Source organism: Halichoerus grypus, chromosome 7 (assembly GCF_964656455.1).
Source record: "Halichoerus grypus chromosome 7, mHalGry1.hap1.1, whole genome shotgun sequence".
Lineage (NCBI taxonomy): Eukaryota > Metazoa > Chordata > Mammalia > Carnivora > Phocidae > Halichoerus > Halichoerus grypus.
This window is the reverse complement of record NC_135718.1, coordinates 72,527,556-72,549,570: the sequence shown is the minus strand read 5'-3', so window position 1 is coordinate 72,549,570 and position 22,015 is coordinate 72,527,556. Positions and strand designations below refer to the sequence as shown.

Sequence of the window (22,015 nt, the reverse complement as noted above, 5' to 3'; positions counted from 1 at the left end):
GCTCAGCAAGGAGTCTGCTTCTCCCTCTCCCTCTGCCTCTCTCCCTGCTCATGCTCTCTCTCTCTCTCTGTATCTCTGTGTCTCAAATGAATAAATGAAATCTTAAAAAAAAAAACTCTCCTTAAAGTACTCTTGTTTTTTTATTATTATTATGTTATGTTAATCACCATACATTACATCATTAGTTTTTGATGCAGTGTTCCATGATTCATTGTTTGCATATAACACCCAGTGCTCCATGCAGAACATGCCCTCTTTAATACCCATCACCAGGCTAACCCATCCCCCCACCTCCCTCCCCTCTAAAACCCTCAGTTTGTTTTCAGAGTCCGTAGTCTCTCATGGTTTGTCTCCCCCTCTGATTTCCCCCCCTTCATTCTTCCCCTCCTGCTATCTTCTTCTTCTTCTTTTTTTTTTTAAACATATAATGTATTATTTGTTTCAGAGGTACAGGTCTGTGATTCAACAGTCTTACACAATTCACAGCGCTCACCATAGCACATACCCTCCCCAGTGTCTATCACCCAGCCACCCCATCCCTCCCACGCCCCACCACTCCAGCAACCCTCAGTTTGTTTCCTGAGATTAAGAATTCCTGTCATATTAGTGAGGGTCATATGATACATGTCTTTTTCTGATTGACTTATTTCGCTCAGCATAATACCCTCCAGTTCCATCCACGTCATTGCAAATGGCAAGATTTCATTCCTTTTGATGGCTGCATAATATTCCATTGTGTATATATATATATACTGCATCTTCTTTATCCATTCATCTATCGATGGACATCGTGGCTCTTTCCACAGTTTGGCTATTGTGGACATTGGTGCTATAAACATCGGGGTGCATGTACCCCTTCAGATCCCTACATTTGTATCTTTGGGGTAAATACCCAGTAGTGCAATTGCTGGATCGTATGGTAGCTCTATTTTCAACTTCTTGAGGAACCTCCATACTGTTTTCCAGAGTGGCTGTACCAGCTTGCATTCCCACCAACAGCGTAGGAGGGTTCCCCTTTCTCCGCATCCCCGCCAACATCTGTCATTTCCTGCCTTGTTAATTTTAGCCATTCTGACTGGTGTGAGGTGATATCTCATTGAGGTTTTGATTTGGATTTCCCTGATGCCGAGCGATGCTGAGCACTTTTTCATGTGTCTGTTGGCCATTTGGATGTCTTCTTTGGAAAAATGTCTGTTCATGTCTTCTGCCCATTTCTTGATTGGATCATTTGTTCTTTGGGTGTTGAGTTTAAGAAGTTCTTTATAGATTTTGGATACTAGCCCTTTATCTGATATGTCATTTGCAAATATCTTCTCCCATTCTGTCAGTTGTCTTTTGGTTTTGTTGACTGTTTCCTTTGCTTTGCAAAAGCTTTTTATCTTGATGAAGTCCCAATAGTTCATTTTTGCCCTTGCTTCCCTTGCCTTTGGCGATGTTTCTAGGAAGAAGTTGCTGCAGCTGAGGTCGAAGAGGTTGCTGCCTGTGTTCTCCTTTAGGATTTTGATGGACTCCTGTCTTACATTTAGGTCTTTCAACCATCTTGAGTCTGTTTTTGTGTGTGGTGTAAGGAAATGGTCCAGTTTCATTCTTCTGTATGTGGCTGTCCAATTTTCCCAACACCATTTGTTTGAAGAGACTGTCTTTTTTCCATTGGACATTCTTTCCTGCTTTGTCGAAGATTAGCTGACCATAGAGTTGAGGGTCCATTTTTGGGCTCTCTATTCTGTTCCATTGATCTATGTGTCTGTTTTTGTGCCAGTACCATACTGTCTTGATGATTACAACTTTGTAATGGAGCTTTAAGTCTGGAATTGTGATGCCGCCAGCTTTGCTTTTCTTTTTCAACATTCCCCTGGCTATTCGGGGTCTTTTCTGGTTCCATACAAATTTAAGATTATTTGTTCTATTTCTTTGAAAAAAGTGGATCGTATTTTGATAGGGATTGCTTTGAATGTGTAGATTGCTGTAGGTAGCATTGACATCTTCACAATATTTGTTCTTCCAATCCATGAGCATGGAACATTTTTCCATTTCTTTGTGTCTTCCTCAATTTCTTTCATGAGTATTTTATAGTTTTCTGAGTACAGATTCTTTGCCTCTTTGGTTAGATTTATTCCTAGGTATCTTATGGTTTTGGGTGCAATTGTAAATGGGATCGACTCCTTAATTTCTCTTTCTTCCGTCTTGTTGTTGGTGTATGGGAATGCCACTGATTTCTGTGCATTGATTTTATATCCTGCCACTTTACTGAATTCCTGTATGAGTTCTAGCAGTTTTGGGGTGGAGTCTTTGGGTTTTGCACATGAAGTATCATATCATCTGCAAAGAGTGAGAGTTCGACTTCTTCTTTGCCGATTTGGATGCCTTTTATTTCTTTTTGTTGTCTGATTGCTGTGGCTAGGACTTCTAATACTATGTTGAATAGCAGTGGTGATAGTGGACATCCCTGCCGTGTTCCTGACCTTAGGGGGAAAGCTCTCAGTTTTTCCCCATTGAGAATGATATTCACTGTGGGTTTTTCATAGATGACTTTTATGATATTGAGGTATGTACCCTCTATCCCTATACTCTGAAGAGTTTTAATCAAGAAAGGATGCTGTACTTTGTCAAATGCTTTTTCTGCATCTATTGAGAGGATCATATGGTTCTTGTTCTTTCTTTTATTAATGTATTGTATCACATTGATTTGCGGATGTTGAACCAACCTTGCAGCCCAGGGATAAATCCCACTTGGTCGTGGTGCATAATCCTTCTGTTGGATCCTATTGGCTAGTATTTTGGTGAGAATTTTGCATCCATGTTCATCAAGGATATTGGTCTGCAATTCTCCTTTTCGATGGGGTCTTTGTCTGGTTTTGGGATCAAGGTAATGGTGGCCTCATAAAACGAGTTTGGAAGTTTTCCTTCCATTTCTATTTTTTGGAACAGTTTCAGAAGAATGGGTATTAATTCTTCTTGAAATGTTTGGTAGAATTCCCCTGGGAAGCCATCTGGCCCTGGGCTTTTGTTTGTTGGGAGATTTTTGATTACTGCTTCAATTTCCTTAGTGGTTATAGGTCTGTTCAGGGTTTCTATTTCTTCCTGGTTCAGTTTTGGTAGTTGATACTTCTCTAGGAATGCATCCATTTCTTCCATATTATCTAATTTGCTGGCATAGAGTTGCTCATAATATGTTCTTATAATTTGTATTTCTTTGGCGTTGGTTGTGATCTCTCCTCTTTCATTCATGATTTTATTTATTTGGGTCATTTCTCTTTTCTTTTTGATAAGTCTGGCCAGGGGTTTATCAATCTCGTTAATTCTTTCAAAGAACCAGCTCCTAGTTTCGTTGATCTGTTCTACTGTTCTTTTGGTTTCTATTTCATTGATTTCTGCTCTGCTCTTTATTATTTCTCTTCTCCTGCTGGGTTTAGGCTTTATTTGCTGTTCTTTCTCCAGCTCCTTTAGGTGTAGGGTTAGGTTGTATATTTGAGACCTTTCTTGTTTCTTGAGAAAGGCTTGTATTGCTATAATACTTTCCTCTTAGGACTGCCTTTGTTGCATCCCAAAGATTTTGAACAGTTGTGTTTTCATTTTCATTTGTTTCATGGATTTTTTTAATTCTTTAATTTCCTGGTTGACCCATTCATTCTTTAGTAGGATGCTCTTTAGCCTCCATGTATTTGAGTTCTTTCCAACTTTCCTCTTGTGATTGAGTTCTAGTTTCAAAGCATCGTGGTCTGAAAATATGCAGGGAATGATCCCAATCTTTTGGTACCAGTTGAGACCTGATTTGTGACCTAGGATGTGATCTATTCTGGAGAATGTTCCATGGGCATTAGAGAAGAATGTGTATTCTGTTGCTTTGGGATGGAATGTTCTGAATATATCTGTGAAGTCCATTTGGTCCAGTGTGTCCTTTAAAGTCTTTACTTCTTTGTTGATCTTTTGCTTAGATGATCTGTCCATGTCAGTGAGGGGGGTGTTAAAGCCCCCCACTATTATTGTATTGTTGTCGATGTGTTTCTTTGCTTTTGTTATTAATTGGCTTATATAGTTGGCTGCTCCCATGTTAGGGGCATAGATGTTTATAATTGTTAGATCTTCTTGTTGGATAGACCCTTTAAGTAGGATATAGTGTCCTTCCTCATCTCTTATTACAGTCTTTGGTTTAAAATCTGATTTGTCTGATATAAGGATTGCCACCCCAGCTTTCTTTTGGTGTCCATTAGCATGGTAAATGGTTTTCCACCCCCTCACTTTCAATCTGGGGGTGTCTTTGGGTCTAAAATGAGTCTCTTGCAGACAGCATAACGATGGGTCTTGTTTTTTTTATCCAATCTGATAGCCTGTGTCTTTTGATTGGGGCATTTAGCCCATTCACATTCAGGGTAACTACTGAAAGATATGAATTTAGTGCCATTGTATTGCCTGTAAGGTGACTGTTACTGTATATTGTCTGTGTTCCTTTCTGGTCGATGTTACTTTTAGGCTCTCTCTTTGCTTAGAGGACCCCTTTCAATATTTCTTGTAGGGCTGGTTTCGTGTTTGCAAATTCCTTTAGTGTTTATTTGTCCTGGAAGTTTTTTTTATCTCTCCTTCTATTTTCAATGACAGCCTAGCTGGATATAGTATTCTTGGCTGCATATTTTTCTCATTTAGTGCTCTGAATATATCATGCCAGTCCTTTCTGGCCTGCCAGGTCTCTGTGGATAGGTCTGTTGCCAATCTACTGTTTCTACCATTGTAGGTTACATATCTCTTCTCCCAAGCTGCTTTCAGGATTTTCTCTTTGTCTCTGAGACTCAAGTTTTACTATTAGATGTCGGGGTGTTGACCTATTTTTATTGATTTTGAGGGGGTTCTCTGTGCCTCCTGGATTTTGATGCCTGTTTCCTTCCCCAAATTAGGGAAGTTCTCTGCTATAATTTGCTCCAATATACCTTCTGCCCCTCTCTCTTTCTTCTTTTTCTGGGATCCCAATTATTCTAATGTTATTTCGTCTTATGATATCACTTATCTCTCAAATTTTGCCCTTGTGATCCAGTAGTTGTTTATCTTTCTTTTTCTCAGCTTCTTTATTTTCCATCATTTGGTCTTCTGTATCACTAATTCTTTCTTCTGCCTCATTTATCCTAGCAGATAGAGCCTCCATTTTTTATTGTACCTCATTAACAGCCTTTTTGATTTTGACTTGGTTAGATTTTAGTTCTTTTATTTCTCCAGAAAGGGTTTCTCTAATAACTTCCATGCTTTTTTCAAGCCCAGCTAGTATCTTTAAAATTGTCATTCTGAACTCTAGTTCCGACGTCTTACTAATGTCTATATTGATTAGGTCCCTGGCAGTCGGTACTGTCTCCTGTTCTTTTTGTTGAGGTGATTTTTTCCGTCTTGTCATTTTGTCCAGAGGAGAATAGATGAATGAGAGAACAAAATGCTAACAGGGTAACAACGTCCCCAGAAAATATACACTAAACAAATCAGAAAAGACCTGAAACTGGGGGAAAAGAAAAGGAAAGAAAGAAAAAAGAAAAAGAAAAAGACAAAAACAAACAAAAACAAAACAAAAAAACAGAATATGATCAAATATGACCAGGCTGGTGCATAGATCAGTGCCATGCACTAGATTTTGGGCGTATTTTGGTCTGTTAGAAGAAAGTGCCTCCCAAAATTTTAAAGAAAGAAAAACTTATATATGTACAAAAATAAGGGTTAATACGATGAAGGGATGGAATATGACTGTAAAGATGAAAATTATAAAAGATTTTATAAAAGGAATTGATAAGAAGTTGTTTGAAAAAAGAAAGATGAGGATTAAAAAAAAAGGGGGGGAGAGAATGTGATCAGGCAGGAGACTAGAACAAAGCCATACACTAGAGATTTAGGGTATATTTTGATCTGTTAGAAGAAACTGTATCCCAAAATTTTAAAGAGAGAACAACGTATATATACCAAAAATAAGGGTAACTACTATGTAGGGATAGAATATGACTCTAAAAATGAAAAATAAAAAAGATTTTTTTTTAAAAAGGGATTGATAAGATGTTGGTTGAAAAAGGGAAAAAGAAAAATTAAAAAAAAAAGTTAAAAAAAGATTAACTTTGAAAGCCTTAAAGAATCATTAGAAAAAAGCCATGGATTCTATGTGCAGTATTTCCCTAGCGCTGGAGTTCTGCTGTTCTCATTGATCGGTGAACTTGGTCTGGGCTGGCTGTTCTCGCTGATCTTCTCGGGGAGGGGCCTGTTGCCGTGGTTCCTAAATGTCTTTGCCGGAGGCGGAATTGCCCTGCCCTTGCCGGGTCCGGGCTAAGTAATCTGCTCGGGTTTGTTCTCGGGAGCTTTTGTTCCCTGCAAGCTTTCCCTACAGCTTTGGAGGCCGAGAGTGTAAATGGCGGCCTCCCAATCTCCGCTCCGGAGGAGCCGAGAACTCGGGACCCCGCTCCTCAGTGCACCCCCAGAGACAAGCAGTTAATCACTCCCGTCTCCCCAGTCTCCGGCCGCACTCCGTGCAGTACTCTTGTTTTTTTAATAGAGTGAAATGTCCTTCTTTCCTCTGCTCTTTAGCATTTGTTCCTACTTTGTATATGACATTTGCTGTCTTGCATTTTAAATGTGTATACACTTTCCATCTTGCACAGATGTATTTCATGCAGAGCACTTATCAGAGCACCTTGCTCATAGATGCTTAATTAACATCTGCTGAGTTGAATGAATGAATGAAAGTTGAAACTTAACAAGAAGGAATTCGGTTTTATGTATGAGAATATTAGATTTTCATTAAAATGTTTAATTTTATTTGTAATATATTTCCTACACCTACTTCTAAAAATCAGTTGGAACCCAGTACAATACTATAACACACATAGAACAGGGCAAATCAAATTTAAAAATTTCAAATAAGGTTTTAGAAGGATGAAGAGCCTGGGATAGTATGGTCATTACAATTGAGTTCTAAATTTTGCTCTGAGCTCCAGTTCCAACACAAAAGAGTAAGTAAATGTAGTTTTCCAAAAGGTAAAACTGATGAAAACAAACCAAAACAGAATGCAAGTTAATTTGATGAGATAAATTCTAACTAGTTTTAAACCTTGGTAGAAGCTTTTATCATGATTTTTCTATTAAAAGCATTGAGTAACATAATTCATGTTCATAATTCATTGCAGTTTACAAAACATAATTCATTGCAGTTTACCAAAGATTTAGACATGTTTTTAAAAGTTTTCTTGATTTTGTACTTTGGCAAGGGCCCAGTGATGGTAAGAAGTATAGGACCTATGGCCCCTAACCCTTCATTCTAGAATGCGGGGATTTGGGATGCCTGAGTGGCTCGGGTCATGATCCCAGGTCCTGGAATCGAGTCCCTCGTCAGGCTTCCTGCTCAGTGGGGAGTCTGCTTCTCCCTCTGCCTATGGCTCCCCCTGCTTGGGCTCTCTCTGTCTCTCTCTCTCTCCGACAAAAAAAAAGGAATGTGGGGATTTGATGAGGGAGGCTAGGATTAATGCTGTCAGGAAGATCCAGCCTTCTGGTGGTCACTTTATCTCTTCCTTCCTTCTGCTGACCACATGGGAGAGGAACATAGCCATCTGGTACATGATGATCTATGAACTTACAGTCAGTGGGACTGAACTGGCAGGAGGCTGCTTTGCCTTTCCTGGAAGATTCAGAGGCATGGGAACTATGCGTCAAAGCTGGGGAGCTCCCAGGCCACGCAGATAGGTCAATTTTAACCCAAATCCATGTGCGGGCAGGCCCACAGCTCTTGAGTTCTCAGGGAGAGGCTTGTTTTCCATTCTCCAGCCAGACTCCAGGCCAAGAGAGACAAGCTCCTGCTTCTTCCTCTATTGATGGGCACGTGTGTTTGTCTGTGATTGGGACAATGTCCCTTAATGGGTTTTAGATTTCTGAAGTAATTTCATTTTCCATACTCTGATCCAGAGGACCCAGTGCCTCATCTTCTTTCTTCAAGTGGATGTTAACCTAAGTCATGTGGTCTCTGAACCCTGTGAGCCTGCTGCCAAAGTGTCCCCTCCACCTCACTGCTGCTTTTCACATTTCTTGTTAGTTTTGGCTCCTGGGGCTTTCATTTCCCCTTAATTTCTTGCAAGCTCAGCTTTAAAATAAGTCAGTCTGGAAAAGCTACATATTGTATGATTCTAACCATATGACATTCTGGGAAGGGAAAACTATGGAGATAGTAAAAGGATCAGGGGTCTGCAGGGCAGGAGGGGATGACGAGGTGGGGCACAAGGGAATTCTGTATGGTACTGTAATGGTGGACACATTCCACAGGAAACATTAGTCAAAACCCACAGAACTGCATAACACCGAGAGTGAACCCTAATGTAAACTATGGCCTTTGGTTAAGAATAATGTATTCAATATTGGCTCAACAATTATTACAAAGGCACCCCACCACTCACACTAATGGGAGATGATAATCATAGGGAAGTTGTGAGTGCAGGCAGGGAATACATGGGAACTCTACACTATCTGCTCAGTTTCCTGCAAACCTAAAGCTGCTCTAAAAAGTAAAGTCTATTTAAAATTTAAAAAATACAAAAACAGTCTGTATTTTTTTAATTCATTACATTTCGTCCAGCATTTTGAAGTGTTTTGTAGTGAGGGGGTGGGGCCGGTCAGGGAATCTTGTCTGCCATATTGCCACAAGGGAAGACATTTTATTTCATTTTGATAGTTTTAAAATGATTATTTATATTTCCTATAAAGCAAACACTTTCATTTATTTCTTTTGTCTTAGAGCCTTCAGGGAGAATTGGAACCAGCATCCTTCTCCTGGACATATGAAGAAATTAAAGAAGTCCACAAGCGTTGGTGGCAGTTGAGAGACAATGCTGTAGAAATCTTTTTAACAAATGGTAGAACACTCCTGTTAGCATTTGATAACACCAAGGTAAATTCGGCTTTATTAACAGATACATATTTTTGAAATTATCATGGGACCAGTGTAACTATACTCATACTGATTTTATCAAGGTTTAACTTATTTAAACTTTGATTCACTGTTTCTGACATCAAATAAAAACTGCCTTATTTCTTAGTCCTAATTAAAGTGAACCCTTGGCTATATTAGAATGATTTTTGTCCTTCGAAACAGTGTTAAATTCAGATTCTCCAAAGTCACTGTATCTGTAAAAGTAAGTGAATGCATAACCAACTTGAAGAGAGTAATTTAACCTTGAGAGTAGATTCTATATTTTATAAACCCTTTCTTAACCCTACATCCCTTCCGCTACAGTTTGTCTGCTGTCCTTTATAGAAAACCTTTTGGAAAAGTTTGAAAAAGTTATGTGTGCTCGCTGCCTCCAGTTCTCTTTTGAAATGCTCCTGACTGGTTTTCTTCTCACTACTTCACCTAGAATTCTGGTCGGGGTTCTTAGTGACCCCCATGTCTAAACCCGATGGTCAAATTTCTCGGTCCTTATTTTACTTGACCTATCAGCAGCATTTGACACCAGTGATTGTTTTCTCTTTCTTAAAAAAAAAAAAATAATAATAATAATAACCTTCCCAGGGCACCTGGGTGCTGCAGTTGATTGAGCAGTTGAGCTTCCAACTCTTGGTTTTGACTAGGTCATGATCAGGGCCATGAGATCGAGCCCTGCATTGGGCTCTGTGCTCAGTGGGGTGTCTGCTTGTGCCTCTCCCTCCCCCCTCCCCCCTCCGCCGCACTCTCTCAAATAAAGAAATAGATAAAATCTTGAAAAAAAAATAATCTTCTCCACTAGGTTTCTGGGTCATCACTTTTCATTAGCTCTCCTCCTGCCTTAAGGACATTCATTCCTTCTCAGTCTTCCTCCAAGATGCTTCTTGGAATACCTCCAGGCTCATTCCACAGATCTGTTCTCTTCTCATCCACTCTTGTGACTTTAAATACTACCTGTATTGAAACAGCTTTCAAATTTATATCTCTACCCAAACCTCGCCCGGGAATGCCACACTCAAATACTTAACTCCCTACTTGGCATCTCCACTTGGAAGTCAAATCGGCATCTCATATTGAGCATGCACAAAACCAAGCTTCTAATCTTCCCCCTCAGAATCTCTTTGCCGTTTTCCCCATTTCAAAAATTGGCAACTCAATCTCTCTGATGGCCCAGGCTAAAAATTTTGGGATTATCCTAGACTCCTCATATTCTTTCATGCCCCACGCCTACTCTATCAGTCCTGCTGACTCTCCCCTCAAAACAGGTCCACAATCTGGCTACTTACACTACTGGTCTAAGCCAGCATCATCTCTTGCCTAAATCATTACAATAGACTCCTAACTGTCCTCCCTGCTTCCATACTCCCCCTTCTTTCAGACTATTCTCAACATGATAGCTAAGGTATATTGGATCATGCAATCCCTCTGCTCAAAACCCTCCAGTCACTTCCTGTCTTACTTGGTTAATGCCAAAGTCCTTATAATAGCTTAATGAAACACTGAGTTATCTGGCATCTTGTTATCTCATTGACCTTCTTTTCTATCATTCTAGTCCCTGCTTGCTCCAATCCATCCATGGCGACTTTGTTTTCCTTGACTAGGCACACTAATGCTTCAGGGCCTTTGCACTTACCACTCCTGCTCCTGGGAACACAGCCTGGAATGTTTTTCCTTTTTGAAATTCACATGACTCACCTGCTTACTTTTTCAGGTTCCTTGATCAAATGTCTCCTTATCAGACCCTCCGGACTACTCTTAATAAAATGGCAACCCTTCTCTCACTCCTACCCGCAAGCCTCCTTTGCTTTGCTCTGTTCTTCTCTATAGCACTTAATAACATCCAACATTGTCTCTCCAATAAAATGTAAACACTTTGTTTTGTTAAGTGCTATAGCTTCAACAGCTTGAATGTAGGTGCCTGATCAATACTTGTCAAATGAATGAATGCTTCCTTTTTCTTGCAGAGTTTGGTATGCAGTCTGTCATAAACTCCCTTCCATCAACCTTAGCTTTAGAAGGTGGCAGTCTTCAGATTTAAACTACAGGTTTAGGTTTTCTGTTTGTTTTTCCTTGAGCCTATTACTTTTTTTTTTTTTAATTGTGGTAAGAAAATACATAAAATAAGATGGCCAATTTTTTTTTAAGATTTTATTTATTTATTTGAGAGAAAGAGTGAGTGAGCACGAGTGGAAGGGGTGGAGGGAGGCAGAGGGAGAAGCAGACTCCTCGCTGAGCAGGGAGCCCGATGCAGGACTCAATCCCAGGACCCTGGGATCACAACCTGAGCCGAAGGCAGACGCTTAACCGACTGAGCCACCCAGGCACCCTCATTTTAGCCATTTATGTGTGTTAAGTATATTCACATTGTTGTGGAACAGGTTCCAGATGTAGGTTTTTAAACCTTCTGTGACCTTGCCTGTTCCATAGCCATAGCTCCATTTCCTCACTTACTTTTAGTCCTGTCTCTAGTTATCCACATCTGCTGCTCTCGTTCCTATGCCTGAAGTACATACACTACACATTTAAGATAGATATTTCAAATTTGTTTTTAGTAAAGGCCTGGCTTGTCTATTTTTTCCCATTTATTACCAATCATCATTTAATGACTTTAGAAAAAATCATATTACCTTTTTCTGTGACAAGTGTTGTGAATCTCTAAAAAAAAAAGAAAGAAAAGAAAACCAAAGTTTATTGGTTTTCAATCAGTAGTGAAAATCAAATACCATATTTTACATAGGGTATTTTATTTCCTATTCATGAAATAAATATTATTATTCCCATATTACAGATATGATAACTGTAACACAAAGGTTTTAAGCTGGAAATCAGGCCATGTCTGTCTAAGAAGACCATGCTCTTTCTACAATATCATGTTGCATTTATTTAGATGAAGATTCTTCTTTATCCTTTATTGATTTTTTTTCAGGATCTATATATAAGTGACTCTTCTATACAAACTTTTTCTTACCTTCTTATTGACCGATTTCTCCAGCAAAACATAATGGTTAAGAGTCCAGCCTTTGGAGGAAGACCCAGAGTTGAATCTCAGTTTGCCACCAGTTGATGTTAGTTGGACAGAGAGTATTTTCTTGGTGGCCTTGATATTAGTTAGATGCCTAAAATATGGAGACTTTGGAGAAAAGTATCAGTAGCCTAAAAGAAAATCTGTTGTTGTTTTTTTTTCTCCTTCCCTTGCAGGTTCGTGATGATGTGTACCACAGTATACTAACAAATAACCTCCCTAATCTCCTGGAATATGGCAACATCAATGCTCTGACAAATTTATGGTATACTGGACAAATTACTAACTTTGAATATTTGACTCACCTAAACAAACATGCCGGCCGATCCTTCAATGATCTCATGCAGTATCCAGTGTTCCCGTTCATACTTGCTGACTATGTTAGTGAGACCCTTGACCTCAGTGATCCATCAGTCTACAGGTAACTAAAAAATTATCACCTATTAGCTTTGTCCATATGCTGTCTTTATTTCATTAAAGACCTATCATGAGACTTTTCAACCATGTACCAATATAGAAGGAATATACAACAAACCCCATCTGTCCATAACCTCAGCTCGACAATTATGAAGATTTTTGCCAAACTTGTATCATCTCTTTTTTCTTTTTAAGACAAATCGTGGACAATCTTGTTACATTATTCCTGTGTTCTTCAGCACACATCTCTTAAGAAAGTACAGAACATTTTCTTACTTATTATGTTATAGTGCCATTATCATATCTAAGAAAATTTAACAATAATTTCATGGTGTCATCTAATACCCAGTCCATTTTCCAATGTCCCCCCAATTATATGAAAGATGTCTTTTTATAGTTGATTGGCTTATATCAGGCCCAATATCACCTTTGGTTGCTATGTCTCCAAAGACATAAATCTAGAATAAGCCTTTGTTTTTTGGTATGCATTTTCCTCTTTCTTTTTTCCTAACATTGACTTGTTGAAGAAAAACAGGTCATTTATTTTGTAGGATATCTCCCATTCCCTTGTTAGTATTTACCTTCTTCCTTTAGCCTCTGTATTTCCTAGAGACTGGAAATTAGTTCTAAAGCCTTGCTTAGATTGAGGTTCAGTTTTTTTTGGCAAGAATACTTTATCGGTTGTGGTGTGAACTTCATATTGTCCATCTCAGGAAACATATGATATCCCACTCTAATGATGCTCAGATTGATCCATGGTATCAGGCATCCATTGAACTTGTTTCTGTCATTGATGGTTATCTCTTAAGTCGGTTATTTATTTCACTAGGGGTCACAAAATGGTGACTTCCTATTCTCTCATTTCTTCTAAAATTTTTTAGAAGAAAACATATAAGGTGAACCTGGGATATTTATTGTATCAGAAAGCAAGGAAACTGATAGTCTTGTCAGAAGGATGTGGGGGCCATATTTGCATACCTATGTTCATTGCCACATTATTCACAACAGCCAAGTCGGGGAGGCAGCCCGTGTCTGTCTGTGGATGGACGGATGGAGAATTTGTGGTACCATACATACAATGGAATATCATTCAGCCTTAAGAAGGAGGGAAGTCCTGTCATATGCTGTAACCTGGATGAACCTTGGGGACATTGTGCAAAGTGAAATAAGCCAGCCACAGAAAAGACAAATATTGTGACATTCCACTTATGAGAGTTATCTAGGGTCATTAGACTCAGAGGCAGAGAGGGGAATGGTGGTTGCTCGGGGACAGGGATGAACAGGGGACGGGGAGATGGGGAGTTGTTCTGTGGGGGTAGAGTTTTACAAGATGAAAAAGTTCTAGACATTTTTTATACAACAGTGTAAATATGGTCAACACTATTGAACTGTATACTTGAGGATTGTTACGATTATAAATTTTGTACTGTGTGGTTTTTACCACAATCAAAAAAATAAATAAATAAAGGACTCAGGAGCCAACTTGAAGTGGCTCTCACTGCCAATGATAGGACAGTCTGAGCATCAGGAAGAATAATGACTACAATTGATTAAAACACATTTCAACTTAAAAAAACACTTAAGTTAATAATGATACTTTTTTAAGGCCCCCAAAACAAACTTACTGGTCGCCATTGGATGTAACTAGGGCCCCAATTCCTTACTTTTGAAATTTGGCAATTAAAGCAAAAGAATTAAGCATTTATCCTGCCTTTCTTGAATGAATTGCATTTTAGAGTAACCACATAGCCCTAGTTGATGAGGAAATATTCTGGTTATTTATTTAAAAAAAAAAAGTTCTCTTATGTAATTTAAAGAAAATTTGACTCCAAATATTCTACTTGGTATATTAGAATATATATATTTTTAGAATATTTTAATTATAACTACTGAAAAGTAGGCCTAGCTTAAGGCAGTTTTCAAGAAATCAGATACAGTTTAATATGTTTGTCAATTTAAAAAATAGCAAGTGGCATGTTATTTATCTTCCAGACATTTTTATACACTGCTGATGGACATTTAGACATTTTTACTCTATTGGTATAAATAGATCCAATCTTTCTGGAAGGCAGTTTGACAATATATAATATGCCAAAGAACTCTTCAAATGTGCATACTCTGTTTTAGCAACTTAACTTCTGGGATTTTTTATTTTTAGGAATACTTAAGAATATGTACTTTACCAGAAAGGTTCTCACTGGAAGTAAGTGTCATGAGGGCAAGAACTCTGTCTGGTTCACTGCCGATAATGGTGCCTGGCACTGCATGCAACGATTTGGCCATATGGATGGATAGTCCTTACATCATTTTTTTTAAGTAGCTAAAATTTAGAAACAACCCCAATGCCCAACACTAGGTTTGAGTAAACTGTTTTACGTTACAGCCATTAAAAATGGTATTTTAGAAATATACAGTATAGGTGGGGAAAGCTGTTATTTTTATTTTAAACATGAATATACATATACAGATAACCAGAAAAACATCTGGAAAGGTATATACTGAAATGTTTTACCTGTGAATAATAATATCATAGCCGATTTGAGGGTTATTCTGTCTGCTCATCAGTAATTTCTGATTTTTCAACCACAACAGTAAGTAGTACTTACGTTCAAAAACACCTATTGACACTGTTTAGAAAAAACTGCATGCCCAGATCTTACACACGATTTCTCCTACTTTGAGATGTGAATTTCTATCTATTCTATAAAACTGTTTTTACTTTTTAACAAATTTTTTAGGATTGGAAAGGTCTCAAAAACAAAATTAGTGTTTACTATCACTAATGTCAATATCCCTAGGAAATAGGTATATTAACATCTGGCTCAGCAGACCTGGTTTGAGCCACTGAACTTTGGGCAAATCTTGATGTTGATCTGGTTACGGAGCCAGATGTTGAAACTCCAGATGACCACACCCCATGCCAGCCCAGGTGGCCCCTCAGCCAGGGAGGCTGCTCCCTCGGTGGATCTTTTCCTCTTGCTCTTTCAAGTGAACACCAGCACAGATACATCTCTACTCTGTGAACAAGGATGTCACTCCCCATCTATGAATTAGACAACAAAACATTTATTTCAGTACTCACACTCCAAGTCTCCACTTGGTCATTTTAAACGTGTGTCATTTGGGGGCGCCTGGCTGGCTCAGTCAGTAGAGCATGTGACTCTTACTATCAGGGTCATGAGTTCAAGCCCCACATTGGGCATGGGGCCTACTTAAAATTTAAAAAAAAATTTTTTAAGTGTCTTTTCTTTAATTTTCAGTAACTAGTCCAATAATTACATAACATCTCCTCATGACCATATGTCCCATCCAAACCACCCTTCAGTCTTCACTGCCTGAACAGGTGTAGGTCTGGAAAATGGGGACAGGAACGTCAGGGCTCAGCAGGAATCAGCTGCCCTGGGCAGCATCAGTTATGATTCTGGAGGAAGCAGAGGAAGCAGCAGCTCTTCTTGTCTAGGCTACTCGTAAGTCAGGAATTCCTGAGATTGGTATGGATCTGTTTAGGAAAATTCTACCTTGGACCAGTTGATTCAATCATAATCTTGAATGATGGCTGTTAGTTGCAAAGCAACATATGTAAGTACTAAACTAAGGCCAAGTGTTTGCTGATCACAGATTTACTTACAGGACGCAGGTGTGTAGGAAGCTTAATCTTAACAGTATCAAAATACTTCATCTTTTTCCATCCTCTCTTCATTTGTAGGAATCTCTCTAAGCCTATAGCTGTGCAGTATAAAGAAAAAGAAGATCGTTATGTGGACACCTACAAGGTAGGTTTCATTTTTCCTCATATTTTGATAAATGAAAATTCAAGTTTTATTCTATGGGCTTGTGTTTTACCTAATTTTAAATTTATAATACTGATTTTTCTGTTTTTTTCTTTCTTGTGCTTTGGGTGACAGGCAATTGGAAATCATTATATGATTTTAGATATTATTATCTGTCTCAGTTCTATGAAAACACTTTGCCCAGAAAAAGAAATACACTTATTGTGGCGTAAATTGGAAGCTAATAATCCATTGTTGTATCCATATATAAATAACTATATTCCTTTTAAAAAATCACCGATTTTCAGGGACCCGCTATTTGTATCCCCTACTGTTATTTATATAACAATATCAGTCTATTTATAATGCACCAGAATTCCTTATTATTCATATTTAGCAAATTATGCTATCATTTATTAGCAGAAATTTACCAGATTTTAAAGTTTAAAAGTATAAATTATCTATTTCTGAGAAATTAACATTCATGGAATTCTGTTGGAAATTTTTTAAAAACTCATTAGCCACATGCTGCATTCTTCACAGCAGTATTGAGGTAAGAGCAGCTGAAGCAGGTTTCTCGCATTCACATTGTTCTGTGTCACAGTTCCAGAAAGATCTCGCCAAGTGTCTTAAAACTGTCACTCCTTGATTCCTCTGCAGTTGAAAATGGGGCAGCGCTGTGGAATCAAGGGGAAGTGATTCCAAAAATTCACTATCACCTGACTTTGTTATCAGAGCCAGACAGAAGCTATGGGAGATGAGTGACAGATAGTAAATATTCGGTTGAGCTTCCTACTTCGTGATGGGAAGATAGCAGTCGTGAAAAATCACTGTATTCGTTTTTATCTCAGTGTAACTACATTGAAGAACAGCCATAAAATGTTACGTTAATACCTGAGAACTTCAATAACGTGGTACAGTTTTTCCATTGCTATTGCTTTTCCACCGCTAGAGAGGTTCTCTAAAGAACATAGCATTGTATCTTGAGACTCACTTTTAAAATGCAGACGTCTCTAGTGACAGTGGCAGCTCTCATTTATTGAGCGCTTGATCAGCTTAAACATTCTAGGCCGTCTTGGGAGCCAGAGAGCTGGGAGGCAGGGTGCAGAACCGGTGAGTTTCCTGTGACAGAATGAGAGAATAAAGGTGCACACTGTGACATGCTTCTCGAGTGGCCGGGCCTCAGCAGGGTAGCAAGGAGGAGATGCTCCAGGTGGCTGAGGTCCAAACACAGGTGGGATGGCAAGCCATGGAAAATGGCGTCAAAGGGCTGGTAGAGGGGCCCCTGGGTGGTTCAGTTGGTTGAGTGTCCAACTCTTGATTTCGGCTCGGGTCATGATCTCGGGGTCATGAGATAGAGCCCTGTGTCAGGCTGTATGCTGAGTTTGGAGCCTGCTTGGGATTCTCTCTTTCTCTCTGCCCCCCCCCGCCCACCACCACCACTTGTGTGCGCTCTCTCTCTCTCTCAAAATAAAAAATAAAATAATTTTTAAAAAGGGGGAGTAGTAGCAAAGATGGAAAGAAAACTAGTGAGGCTTTTCCAGCTTTGCCTGGAGCACTCTCTCATGAATACTGTCTGATTCCCTGTTTCCTTCAGTACTTGGAGGAGGAGTACCGCAAAGGAGCTAGGGAAGATGACCCCATGCCTCCCGTGCAGCCCTACCACTACGGCTCCCACTATTCTAACAGTGGAACTGTGCTTCACTTCCTGGTCAGGATGCCTCCTTTCACAAAAATGTTTTTAGCCTATCAAGGTAAGAATTATTCTATAACTACCTAAAATATCTTATTGGTCATTAGGGGAAAAAAAAACTTGACATACTTTCTGAGACTGTATTGAGACTAATCAAACCACAGGAAAAAGAATTCTATTTATTCCTCCCATAAAATTCTATTCAAAAAATTTGTAGTAAACCACATTATCTTGCTAATATGGCAAATTTTAGCTGCAAATTAGACATGTCTAAGTTTATAAAAATGCAATTCTCTTTTTAAAAAATAGGATGTAATTCACATACCATAAAATTTATCCTTATCAAATGTATGCAATTCACTTTTTAAAGATGTTCAATTTAATAGTTATTTCAGATCATGTAAGTTATCTTTGGATACAGGGAATATGTTACTATAATTTATTGTAAGTAACTAGTTAATAGGAGAGCCACACTGCCACCTTCACCATAGTAACTATCTAGCTAATAAACTTCTACCTCAGGGGCACCTGGGGGGCTCAGTCGGTTGAGCGTCAGGCTCTTGATTTTGGCTCAGGTCATGATTTCAGCGTCGTGAGATCAAGCCCCCCAACATGGAGCCTTCTTAAGAGTCTCCTCTCTCGGGGCGCCTGGGTGGCTCAGTTGGTTAAGCGACTGCCTTCGGCTCAGGTCATGATCCTGGAGTCCCAGGATCGAGTCCCACATCGGGGTCCCTGCTCGGCAGGGAGTCTGCTTCTCCCTCTGACCCTCCCCCTCTCATGCTCTCTCTCTCTCTCATTCTCTCTCTCAAATAAATAAATAAAATCTTTAAAAAAAAAAAAAGAGTCTCCTCTCTCTCTGCCCCTCCTCCCTGCTCGGGCTCTCTCTCTCTCTCAAAAAAAAAAAAAAAAGAACATAATAATAATAATAATCTTCTACCTCAGTGTTTTGAGTGACAGCCTGTAGGTGGGGAGATTACTTAGAGGTGAATTTATTGACTTGTGTGCAAATAGGGACATATGCTCCTATCAGTTTCTAATGAGGACTGTGGTATGAGCTCCGAGTTGTTCCTCATGGCCCGCAGAGTCCTTTGTGGGGTCATCATCCATTCATTTACTCACCCCTTCTTGAACTTCTTTATGTATTTTTACTCACATGCCACCTCTCGGAGGAATCGATTGTGTGTGGTCTCTACTTGGTCTACAGAAGGGGCTTTCTTCTATTTGTCCCCGTGCAAGTGCACAGAGCAACTGTTCCACATGACAGCTGTTGTAATACTTGAAGACTATTGCCCTGTCCCCTCTCTCCCTCTCAGTCGTGTTTATCCCCAAGCTAATTATCCTTCATTAATTTGACATCAGGTTGAGAGCCTCCTATATGCAGGGTCTTATCCCGGCTGCTACGGGGATACAAAAAATAAATAAGATCGTTCTGTACTTACTGAAGAGTTTTTAAAACTAACGTGTAAGCCACCCTTGTTTGCTCTGGTTTCCAAATCTGTCACTCTTCTGATCATCCTTCTGGACGTGTTCTGGTTTGCAGATGCCCTTATTAAAAAGTGGTACTCAGAATAAGAAAGAATATTTCAGATGTGGTTTGGGACTGCTGCAGTGTGTAACAGAACTCTTCCTGCCCTCCACTTTTTTCATGTAGCCAAGAATCTATTAATACAAAACTCCCAATCGACTAAAATTTCTTAATTTTTTAATATTTATTGCTAGTATGCTAAGTTTTCTTCATTGTGTATTTAAGAATGATTTAAAAAAAAAAACAGAGGCTACTGCAATCCCCATCAATTTCATCTGATTAGCTGGAAATGATTTATGTTGGCTTTTGAATTTATCTCTAGACTCTGGGCCTAGTCCAGGGCTTCTCACCTTGGCCCTGTGGTCATTTTGAGGTGCATAATTCTTGTTGTGAGGACTGTCCTGTGCATTGTAGGCTATTTTGTAGCATCCCTGGCCTCTACCCACTTAATGCCAATGGCATTCCCCCACCAGTTCAGTTTTGAGAACCAAAAATATCTCTAAACATTGCTAAATGTCTAGGGGACAGAAGTGCTAGCTTCAGAACCACTGGTTTAGTACATGCACGTTCTAGATTATAGAAATTTGTAGTACTACTTTTTTTTTAAGTTAAAAAACAATGAAGAATTTGACAATCTGAACAGAATCCTCAGTGTGCTTCCTTCGTGCCACAGTTCTGTAGTCTCTATTCTAGGTACTGTGACTCTGCCATAGCCTTACAGAATTGCTTTTTCTAGACGCCACTTTTTCCCCTGGGCTGACTGACTCAATAGATGAGAAAGTAATAAAAGTAATAGAAAATGTTGCTGGACAGGGAAGCGCAGACTTGGGGAAGAAGCTTAGCATATCTTTCTAAAATTGTGCCTTGCTTGATGCTGAGATTAGTCTGTGACAGTCTCTAAATGAAAAGATAAGTTCAAAATTTCAGCGACTTCAAAGGAGTTTTAGATGGTACAGTGTATGTCCTCAGGGCTGGCCTTTGGGTATCGTTTCATGTTCTAGGCTTGCCCTGTGGCTCGGGTCTGCTAACTATTGACAGGAAAAGAGACAGGTCAAAACTCAGTCCTTAATTCCTAAAGCAGAAAAACTTAACAGAGGAGTGACTGTGTTTAGTTTTTTAGTTTATAGGAAATTGTACTTGATTCTTTAGTTCAGTTATATCTAAAAAGGAATGCTCTCCCCCCAAAAAAGAAAAAAGTTGTTTTAATTATTAAAGGTGAAGGAGGGCGCCTGGGTGGCTCAGTTGGTTAAGCGTCTGCCTTCAGCTCAGGTTGTGGTCTCAGGGTCCTGGGATTGAGCTCCATGTTGGGCTCCTCAGTGGGGTGCCTGTTTCTCCCTCTCCCTCTGCTGCTCCCCCCTGCTTGTGTTGTCTCTTCTCTGTCAAATAAATAAATAAAATCTTTAAAAAAATTATTAAAGGTGAAGGAATAATTTTGCTTTCTGATGGGGAAAAAACTGTTTTACACACTTGAACTTTAATTTACCTTTAATTATTCATTCATTCAATAAATAAGTCATTATCAAGTACTTAGTATGTGCTCATTGTGGGTGATTCCTCAGGTCCCTGCTGTTATGGGACTTTAATTCTGCTTGAGTAAGCAGATAGTAATCAATTAAACAAATAAATGATATAAATTCATCCATTTATATGTACTAGGAAAACATAATATAGATTAAAAATACTATAATACGGTCTCAAATTATGTATAGAAATATATATTTTCAAGAACATGAATAATCTCTTTAAAACTGAAAAACAAAATGAACATCATTTTAATCTTTTCAAAGTAGCAGAAGTTAAACTAATTATAACAAGCTTCAAATAGAATAAGGTCTTTGTGTCTTAACTGCATTGTTTGTCTTTCTTTATAGATCAAAGTTTTGACATTCCAGACAGAACTTTTCATTCTACAAATACAACTTGGCGCCTCTCATCTTTTGAATCCATGACTGATGTCAAAGAACTTATCCCAGAGTTTTTTTATCTTCCAGAGTTCTTAGTCAACCGTGAAGGTATAGCAGTAAATCATTTCTAATTTATAATTCTGTACTTATTTTATACTTTTCTAAAAATAAGAATAGCTTTTTTAAGTCCTATAATTTGATCCCCAAATAAGAGAAATACCTTTATTTATCAAGTCTATCATTTTATTTCCAAGTGAGCATGAAGATTGTAACTATTTTATAGGACTAAATATGTGTGGAAAATTGGTAACTTTTAACTATTAAAGGTATTTGTAAAAATGTATTTTAGTTTTTACAGAAATGCTTCTTTTTTCTGATTGCAAAGGTTATCATATGCTCATTATTTTAAAAAGTCATGAATTTACTGAAAGCACAATGTAAGTTAACCAAAATCTCAATGATTTTATGCAGAGTGACCAACTTATAAATAAAACACCCTAGCTAGAATCTTCTAATACCAAAAAGGAATAGTAGAGGATAAAATCAAATTTTCTGTGATGCCAATGACCAATAATCTCTGCCAACCTTACCCATTTTTTAGTAGAAGACCAGGTAGCTCTTTGAGAGATGTTTGTGGGTCATTTTCCTACCTTACTTAATTTTATATTTTTATGTGACCTTTAGGAATACATGAAATTGATAATTATATCTTTAGAGAAGTTAGTGTTGGGAAAATTGCTTTAGAATTTTATTCTATACTA

General features: G+C 38.6%; 1 protein-coding gene across 5 annotated transcripts in view; it reads left to right on the top strand.

The window, feature by feature from the left end:
* The window catches only part of LYST (lysosomal trafficking regulator), a 186,678-nt gene that overhangs the window by 135,398 nt on the left and 29,265 nt on the right, over positions 1 to 22,015 (top strand). For all 5 annotated transcript variants that reach the window (XM_078077736.1, XM_078077737.1, XM_078077739.1 and 2 more), the window contains 5 exons: positions 8,738 to 8,890; positions 12,122 to 12,366; positions 16,069 to 16,135; positions 17,730 to 17,886; positions 21,222 to 21,362. In XM_078077736.1, the coding sequence (XP_077933862.1) occupies positions 8,738 to 8,890; positions 12,122 to 12,366; positions 16,069 to 16,135; positions 17,730 to 17,886; positions 21,222 to 21,362 (763 nt within the window). The remainder of the gene's footprint in view (positions 1 to 8,737; positions 8,891 to 12,121; positions 12,367 to 16,068; positions 16,136 to 17,729; positions 17,887 to 21,221; positions 21,363 to 22,015) is intronic.